The following is a 9,673-nucleotide window of genomic DNA, read 5'->3' on the forward strand; positions in this document are numbered from 1 at the left end:
TTACTAATGTACTTCTTCTCATCCATGCAGTGAGTACCTTGCCAACTAATCATTAGACAAATCAACAATCTGACCTGTGGAAACGGCACGTGGCAGCAAGCTGAGCTTCCAAATATAACTTTTACGTAGTTCCCAAGCTATACTGGCTGCTTTGTAAGTGAAGGTGCAGCTAGGACCCTGCCCTTTTGTGCTACCTAGAGCTCCCTTGCCCTTGCAAATAGCAAGCCACGTGTCTCCTCTATTAACAAAGAGCTTGAGCTACATTTTCCTGAAATAACTGAGCCATCCCTACAGTGGAAGTAAGAAAAAAAATTTAGGGAAAGGAGCTGAAGAACATAATTTTTATGTCACCACCTAGAAAAAGTTTTGGAAGAAACAACTGGAGATACAATTATTATTTTTTATTTATTATTTATATAGCGCTGGAGCACACGGCGCTGTACAATAGGTGAAGTGTACCAAACACATAACAGGTCCCTGTCCCGAGGAGCTTACAGTCTAATGGCACAGCCGGTACAATACCGAACCATACAGTACAGAGCAAACACAGAGTGAGCAGAGAATGGTGTTTGAGCATGATAGCTGGAGCGCTGCAAGGAATAGGTGGGTTCTCGGGGGGCGAGGGAGGGGGCTTGGCATACACTGGCTGGGAAACTATCCCAAACATACTGTCACTGTGTAGTTTTCTTTTGTTCCCTGTTGTACAAGAAGTCATGACCCTGGATATATTTTATTTGTAACAGAGCTGCCTAATTTTCCCATGTCAAAAAAAAAAAAAAAAAAAAAAAAGTCTTAGTTATGCACTTTGTCCCCTAGTGAAAATGTGAGGCATAGTAGGTGTCAGGGGGACTCCAAGGGTACAAGCTAGTGTTCATTACTGTGAACTGGGAATCAGGACTTCCAGATGCTAATACTGCTCTCCCAAGTTCACTTCCTACTGTCAGTAATAAGGGTCTTAAAAGGAAATAATCCTGTGCAAGTAAATGTGCAAAATGCAAATGAAGAGATCTTTTTCCTTCAAATTCTTTAGTCATGTGCCCACAACTGAGGGTGTCCCCAGTCTGGTATAAAAGTAAGATTTCCAGAAAACTTTCCTTAATAAGTGTACAGCATGCAGTGCATCCAAGACACAGTCTTAAAGAAAGCAAACAAAAACCCAAAGCATTCATTGAAATACTGACCTGACCCACACTGGCTTAGTACGCTAAACATGGCATGACTTGACAATCTCCTGAGCTCCTACCCAGCTCTGTGATTCCAGTGCAACAAACACTATGATTTATACTTGCAGAATTTGTTTTAGACTTCCTCTTTTCTTAGAATAAAAATTAGGGCTGAGTTTTGTTTTTTAAGGAAAGATCATAAGTATGTTTCCCTAAAGTTTTGATTTTTGTGGGACTTGTTGCAACACAGGCATGAGTTCTTACAGGAAAAAAGGTATAAAAAATGCACACATTGCATTTTATTTTATTGAAAATTGATGTTTGGGTCAGTCAAAACTTCTGATAATCTCTTAAAAACATTTTAGGGTGCAGACATTTTAAAATTCAGGAAAACATAGAAGTAACTAGGATTTCAAGCAAATATTTATAGACTTCTGAAATTCTAATTCTATTTATTTACCGTAATATTTACCTGAGAAATTTCAGCATGTGAACTTCTTATAAAAATGCTTATGCTTGTATGTGGAAGATGGCAAAGGTCCAGTCATCCTCTCCTGGTGATACATGGCCATCCCCGGCCACACAGGCAGCAAGGGGTTACCTGTGTGCCATGCTCTGTACAGGGTGACTATGCCACCTGTTCATGCCTGTTAGCTGGCAGCAGTACAGAGCCCACAAGGCTGGTTACACGTATTTCTGCAGCAATATGCCTGTCTTAGGCATTTCAAAACTTTTGATATGTTTATTTATCCAAGGAGTAAAGGGATCGTGTTGACACTAAAACTTGCTAATATGGAAAGATGCTTGGCGGTTCTAACCTGCATGAGTAACCAACATGCTGACTTTTTAAGCTAACATCAAATAGTTTAAATAGTATATTTTTTAAACTAATATAAAATAGCTTAAAGAACCTTTTTGACAATTAATACTCATTACCATGTTTTTTATTTTAGTTTAATCCAATCAAAGGTGAGGTGCCTCAGGGAAATTCACCTGCCTGCAAGGCAGCAGAAAATGAAAATGTAGGACTAGGCTGCATGTGTGGTCTAGTCTATTTGATAAAGAACTAGTCTGTATGATAAAGGACTAGTCTGTCTGTCTGGGATAAAGACATTCAGAAGGGATGACAGGCTATTGCATCCACTGAAGGCAGGGAAGGGTTTGCTTTAAGGAGGGAAGCATCCTTCCTCTTTCCCTGGGCAGCAGTTTTCCATTTTTGTGTATCGGCTGTAAGCCCTTGGCACATTAGTTGAGCTGATGCCCTGAGAACAGGGCAGACCTTAACTGTCTTCTCTCCAGCTGCTCTAGGGAAAAGCCCTACTGAGTTCCTCACCCCAAACCCACAGCCAGCCACCACCACCACCTCCCCATGGCCTTCTCAGTGCGCCATGAAGCTCATGAACCAGCTTCCAGTTCAGGTGCCTTCTCTTGCTCTCCCATCCCATGCTGTTGTTTATGATTAACAACATTAATTACAAAACTAGAAAAAACAATTAAAACAATGATAAAATTAATTACAAAAAAGGGTGACGTGCTACAGGATGGCTCAGTAAATGCACAATGCACTGATTTTGACTTCAGTTTCATATTCAAGATGGTAGAAAAATTCATTAGAGGTTCACCTCAAATATTTGTGCCAAAGACACTTCCATGTGACCCAGGTCCTAGAGGAGTCTGAACAACAAAAGAACCCAGACAGGCTAGGATATTTGCCTTTTATAGACTAAGGATATCGGTTTCCTAAATTCCTATTTCCCAACAGGAATGGGGCAGTTGGTGCTTTCATGTGATTAATTCCACAACTAATTTAATCAAAACTAACAACAAATTTGAAAATACATTATCACTATTAACTACATACAACTACTACACAGAGATTTTCACAATTTGGGTAATATTCACTGTAAATACCAAGACTTTTCCCTCTCATCCCAGCCACTCCTGAAACTGTTTCAGCAGCCAGGCCATAAATCTGAAATTCTTAACTGCACAGAGTATTAGCCTGGCATGTTACCTATAGTGTAGTTTAAAATGTAACACAGAAGCGTACCTAGTTACCTGGCCTTATGGCACCTTCCCAAGTACAAGTTTGACCTGCTCCTCCTGGCGCTGCTCACTGTCTGGGTTGTTTCTGTGGTGTGTTGCTGAGCTGTTGTTAATCTCTGCCGTGAGAAGAGAGGATTTGTTTTATCGCAGCTTTTTCTGTTATTTTCTGGAAGGCTGCTGAGAAATTGTTTGTTATTCTCATGTGATTTTTTTTTTTATCCCTTTTTACTGTCTTTCTGTCCTGAGTGTGTTGTCAATGGCCAGAAAGCTATATAGACTGAGCTACAAAGACACAGTAATGCATAACTTTTATATCCCATATAAATCTGAGCCTCTCTCAGATTTCCCAGTGGCAAAACCTGAGTGGCCATGAGCAGATAGCTGATCAAAGTGATGGAGAGATGCTGGTACATAATGATGACTTTCTGGGAAATTTAGCACATCTGGAGTAAGTTGTCCATTTTCCATGCAAGTTTGCATTCTAATCTGGTTTGCACTCTCATCCCTCCCCAAAACAAAAACACCTTTGTTTTTTCTTGCCATTGACCAAAACATGTTCTGTGCATTTCTGCAGGCAGTTACCAGTCCTTGACAGCCATTTGCGATGGGACTCTGGACATGCACTATGTGGAGCTACACCACATTGCATTGTGTCTGTGCTTTGCAAATGTATAGATTTTTATTTGCTGCTGGGGAGTAGTTGAGGTTTTTGGTACTGTATGGGCCCAGGTCCTCACTCCCGCATTACCTCTGCCTCCCTTTTTATATCTAGCTGTTGAATTAGGTCAAGATATGTTTGGGAACAGTCCCTGTCAAAAAGTACCCTGGTAGCAGGGAAACTCTTCAGAGGGTGACTTTGGACATTGTAATTGATGATTACCAAAGCCAAGGATTTTCAGCCTAAGGCACATAATGCCCTCTGTAAGCCAAGCCCTTTCCCTGAATTCGGCTGCTTGTCAGGGCTGAGATTTTTAGGGTAGCTGGTTTGGAAAGTTGCTTTTATATCCAAGCTCTGGCTGTGCCACAATAGCAACTTCACTTTTGAGGACTCTTTTTTGAAGGAGCTGCTGATAATGATGCAATGTTAGACTGGTGTGTTTTCATAGAAATGCCCCCAGAAGCAGTGGAAACGTTTGGGAGTTTTAAGGAATCTCCCTCATCCCTGTAACACACACACTCATATATAAAATTAACTTCAGCATATCAAACACCAGCTCCGGATTTCACTGCTACCTCAGAAGGAGCAACCGGGCTCAGAGGGACAAAGTTCTAAATGCAGAAATCAGTAATAATGCAAATAAAATGATTTTATGATGTTTGTCATCCCTTTGCTCCTATGTGAATCCACCCTCCTGTCTCTTTTTCCAATTGGTATTTCAGATTGCATCCCTGCACACTAATTACATGAGTTAGTTGCATAGAATATAGCTTTTGCTGACTAGAAGTCAGATTTCCCCACTAATTAATACTGTAAGACGGTATCTTTGAGATCTGTTTCAACACAGCATAGTTTGGGTGCCTGTTGTTCCTGGTGTCCTTGCTGCATTGGTTGACCTTAGACAGCTCCCCTAATTTTAGTCTTCTGGAAATCGTTTACTCTAAACTAGTCATCTTGGCTTTTTCTATCATGACACGAGAGAGCTCTTTTAGATTAGGTGACTGATTTCTGGATGACTGAAGTTTGATGGCATAACTCATGGTGGTTTTTTAACAAATCCAAATTTTTTGCTTGAGTTAACTGAAAATAAAGAATATGAAGTAACAAAAATTTAAACCTTCTTGTGGAAAATTTAGACCTCATATAGAAAACTTTAGAAAATTGTATCTTCTCTTAATAAACTCCCATTTCCTTTGAAAGTTCCCATCTTTTCTAATTGTAGGAAAATTTATATATGAAAAGAGATTTGATGACAGTTCTTAGATTTATTGATACTATGTGCATTGTGAAAAGATGTAATTTCTTTAGATGTGATCCATGGAATTATCACAAAGATAGCTGGTACAGCTATTGCAATTTATAAACAATTTCCAGTAGTTATATTTTATCTCGACATTCCCAGTTGAAGGTCTAATCTTATAAACACCTGTGCATGACTTTATTCACATACGCTAATGCTTTCAGGTTCATGAAAGGTCTTGATTCTCATTTCGCTATATAAATGAAGCAGTTTAGAGGAAGGCATTGCCTCTTCTGATAATATCTTGATCAAATTTGGATTTTATATTTAAATCAATAATGATTTATTGTAATGAAAATTACCCTCAGAATTGCTAGGTTTTTTTCCCCTAGTAGACTTAAATGCTATGTATTATATTTATGATGATTACTATTACTATATTTAATGTTAACATGAAAAAATGCAGATGTCTAAAATTTAATATTTTGGTGTTTTCTGTGTCCTGGCTTATTGAAGGACAGAAACATTGTAACACTTTCCTCTTTTCTCCTTTTTTTTTTTTCCAAACCTAGCTTACCTTTTCTGAAGCCATAAGAAACAAAGCCAGATTATCCATCACAGGGAGTGTGGGAGAAAACGGACGCGTGTTGACTCCTGACTGCCCAAAGGCCGTGCATACTGGAACTGCAATTAGACAAAGTTCAGGATTGGCTGTAATTGCATCGGACCTACCATAAAAACCAAAAAAATAATTGAGTGCCTTAATCAAACTGTGTTGGTGACTGATGGGAACACAGCACAGACTGTAACGACATGGGAGTGTCATTGATGAACTAATAATTTGGCTGAGAAAGGGAAGTACGTCCAAATGCGCCAGACATCATCAGCAACAATGTGTGCATGAGCTCAGCTCGGAAACCCAAACTCAGATTTTATATCAGGAAAATTCATAATTTAGTTTTGTTGGGGGGAGGGGGCTGGGAAGGGTGTATTAACAGCAACAAATTTCACTTGAGTGGACTAATAAGACTTGCCAATTTAGCGCATTAAACTGTGAAGAACATGCTCAGAAAGGACAACATTTTGGTCTTTGTCTTGGCAAAGAGAGAAAAATAGCTATAGAAGTCAATGAACATGCTAACCTGTGTCTCCAGAACATCAATATATAAATGGAAGAATATTCAGCTGTTCAGCTGTAGAAATGAATCACTAAACTGTGATAAGAAAATAATAAATATGTAAATCCTGTGAAAAAATAAAGAAATTATTTACATTTTCTTTGAAAAAAAGAGGAATATTGAAACATGCTTGCTTTTTAACTGATGTAAATTCGGTAGAGGACAACACAATTCTTTTTTCTAACCATCTTAGGGAACAATTCATTGCAATAATTGATATAAAATGCCATCACTGTAATAAAATTCAGAGACTTTTTTTTTTATAAAAGTTGTTGGTCATCCTCTTGTTTGCTGTTACCTTCATTCTGTTCCATCATTCCGTGTTCCACAGATTTGCATCTGTCTAATACAAGAAACAAAATGATAAAATGTTTAGAGTACATCATCAGTCTGCAGTGTAGAATCAAAAGAGACTACGGGTCACTCATGTTACAGATATTATTTATAATCTTGTTCTGTGTAAGAAACTGTGGTTTTTGTACCCACCAAAAAGAATAAAACAACAAACGTTCTTATAATATTGACAGAGCTTGAGTTGTTTTCTGATCATTAGGATTGTCATCTGGAAAATAGAACCAGGTGGTTCATTTTGTACCACAGGACACACAACCTTGTTGGAGAGTCTGAGTCCATGCACAATTGTGAAGTGCTTTTAAGTCCTTAGAGAGGAGGGACTCAAAACTGTCAAAGTATTGTCATGACTATTCACTAGGTATTTTAGTACTAGTCACTAAAATCCTTTCTGGCAGGTTTAGGGAACCAGTTAGTGATAGGGTTTGTTCTCTGGTTACGTCAAGGGAGGAGATACCAGGGAGCAGGAAAGCACAAATGACAGTCTTCCAGATTGATGCGATAGCTCCAGCATGCTTGGTACCCAGCAACCTCAGTTGGCACACCATTTGAATAAAAGCCAAACAAGGACCAACAATGACAAAAGCCAACAATGACCAGCCCTCAACAACTGCAGCAAAGGGCAACAAAACGCACTACTGAGTTGATACTCATCCTATGTGATACAGAAATCTATGAAGTAGCAAAGCAGGTGTTAGCATCAGTCGAGGTATCAACAATATAGATACTAATTTCTTACTTCAGATACTCTGGACACCTTTTATAGCTACTGGAGGGAATGACTTCATCTTAAATTAGACATTAAAACACCAAACTGCTGAATCACAGCCGCAAGAGCCTATATCTTTCCACTGACTGTAATCCAGGCTGAGGGTAACCAGTTCTCATACAGAGCTTGACAGCGCAGGCAGAGGTGAAAATAAGGTGATGCTAACCCTTAAGGCACAATGACAACAAAGTATGCAGGGGTCACAGAGAAAAAGAGACATAACACTACCATGAATCACTGTGCCTAAACTTACTTTATATCGCTGTTTTACTGGCATGTTTAGCTCATTCACTAGTTACTGTGAACTGTTTGTGTTTCTGTGGTGAGAATGGTGAGTTGTCTGAGTTTTCTCCTGTCTGAGTAAAGCTGAGAGCTCCCTCTCAGACTTCTTTTTACAGCTGAATTTAAAAAGCAACTTATGAATTGTTGGGTTCTTTTGGAAAAAAAAAATGTCTTGATATTTTGTAAAGTAACATATTAGAGGCTAAACAGATTGGGAGACTGAGTGTGAAGGATGCTGTCTATTTTGTTCCAATTTGTATGTTTGTTTTGCCAGGCGCTTGTCTTCATCCTTTCTTCATTCAGGACTGTGAGCAGTGCCGGTGCTGTTCTGGGATATTTTACTGTCTTCCAGTGTTACTCCTCTTACATGCTCCCTGTCTCTTTAATGCATTACATTTACTTTTCACCTTCAGTAAACAGCCCATCACTGCAGTTAGGAATGTCACTCCATGGAGCTCATTCTTAATCACCCAAGTTATGTTTCCACTTGGCAACGAGACCCCTAAGTCCTTTGAGATGTCTTGTCTGGTGTCAGTAACTACCTAGGATCCCCACTGAGAGGATTCACAATCGAGCAGCATGAGCAGTGTACCACTGGGCAGTATGGCCATGGAGTGGCATGGGCCACCAAGGGCACACAGCTAACAGCCACAGCAGGGCATCACCACATCCTATTGCCCTTTCCAAGCCTTGTCCTTGGCAAGGGAATGCTTTGCTCAAAGAAAACTTGGTCAGATGAGGTGAAAAGGAGACTGTGACTTTGCTGATGCCTGTCATAAAATACCACAGATATAAATTACATTTAAAAAAAACAAAAAAAAAAAGATGGGAAAATGCTACAGCAGAGACTAGAATTCAGGTGGCTGGCAAAGCAATCTCAGGGTATCAATCTGCTGTCTCCACAGTAGCTTGCTCTGTTGTCTTACTCTTAAGGGGGTAACCGTTGCATGACTGCTATGACCATCTTCACGTATCTATCTTAGCTGCCTTTCAGACATCTTTTCTTTTGCTTTTCCCCCTTCTCCTGAAACACTAATTTCTCACTCCTCTCTGCATCTTTCCCCCAACCTTTTGAAGATCAGTGCCAGAAGTCACCCTTCTCCCATGTGTAGGAAATATGTCCAAAACGAGGAACTCCCTTACTCAGGTCAGGTTCAGGAATGCCGTAGTCTCCATTCCCATGGGTATGAGGGTCCAAGGCTCTGAGAAGCAGCAGAGCAGCTCCTGGCAACTGCTGGGCTGTGTCCCACCCACCCAGCACAGTGGTTGCAACTCTCTTCCATCCTCCTGCCTTGCTCCTTCTTTGGCCACATCCATCTAGCAGCTTGATGGTGATAACTGGCTCAAAGGGAGAAAAAATAAGCAAAGGAGGCTATTAATTAAAAGGATCTGTTAGTATTGAAGCATTTACTCAAATATCATCCACATCTTTCCAAGATTTTGCCCTCAAAAAGAATACAGGCAACAGAACCTGACCATTTTCCTTCACATGAGATGCCTCAAGCCATGCTGCCTGGCCTGCAGCTAATGGTCCAGAAAGTGTCCCATCAATTGTGAGCCATATCTGCCAATCCCAAAGGTATCTCGACCACCACAGAGAATCAGAAAGAGCACAGGATGTAGGCAAATAAATTGAGGGTGATCAAAAAAGTGATTCTGATCAACTGAAGACTCATATCTTCTGCATTAATCTAGTCTGGGGTCACTTGGGATGCCTTTGATTACCCCACATGGTCTTCTACAAGTCCAGAAAAGCATGCATATCCTGTAGATCCTGGGTCAGATCTAACATCCCTGTGCTGATGTCTCAAATGGCCTAAGGCACCTCAAATGGTACCATGTACCTGTGGAGACTAACTGAATTGTGTCCTACAATCTGTTCAGCTGTTTTCAAGCCTCCGTTGACTAGATCTCCATGGAATATGAAAAGAACTTAGACACATAATTTTCCTATAGAAATCTACATTTATCTATCTTAATGATGAA

At 39.9% G+C, this 9,673-nt stretch overlaps 1 protein-coding gene across 2 annotated transcripts in view; it reads left to right on the forward strand.

The window, feature by feature from the left end:
- GRIA4 (glutamate ionotropic receptor AMPA type subunit 4) overlaps positions 1-6,805 on the forward strand; it is a 240,671-nt gene extending 233,866 nt beyond the window's left edge. For both annotated transcript variants that reach the window (XM_055703130.1, XM_055703131.1), the window contains exon 16: positions 5,680-6,805. In XM_055703130.1, the coding sequence (XP_055559105.1) occupies positions 5,680-5,844 (165 nt within the window). In that variant the 3' untranslated portion in view covers positions 5,845-6,805. The remainder of the gene's footprint in view (positions 1-5,679) is intronic.
- Positions 6,806-9,673: the final 2,868 nt, after the last annotated feature.

This window comes from Falco cherrug, chromosome 2, assembly GCF_023634085.1.
Source record: "Falco cherrug isolate bFalChe1 chromosome 2, bFalChe1.pri, whole genome shotgun sequence".
Lineage (NCBI taxonomy): Eukaryota > Metazoa > Chordata > Aves > Falconiformes > Falconidae > Falco > Falco cherrug.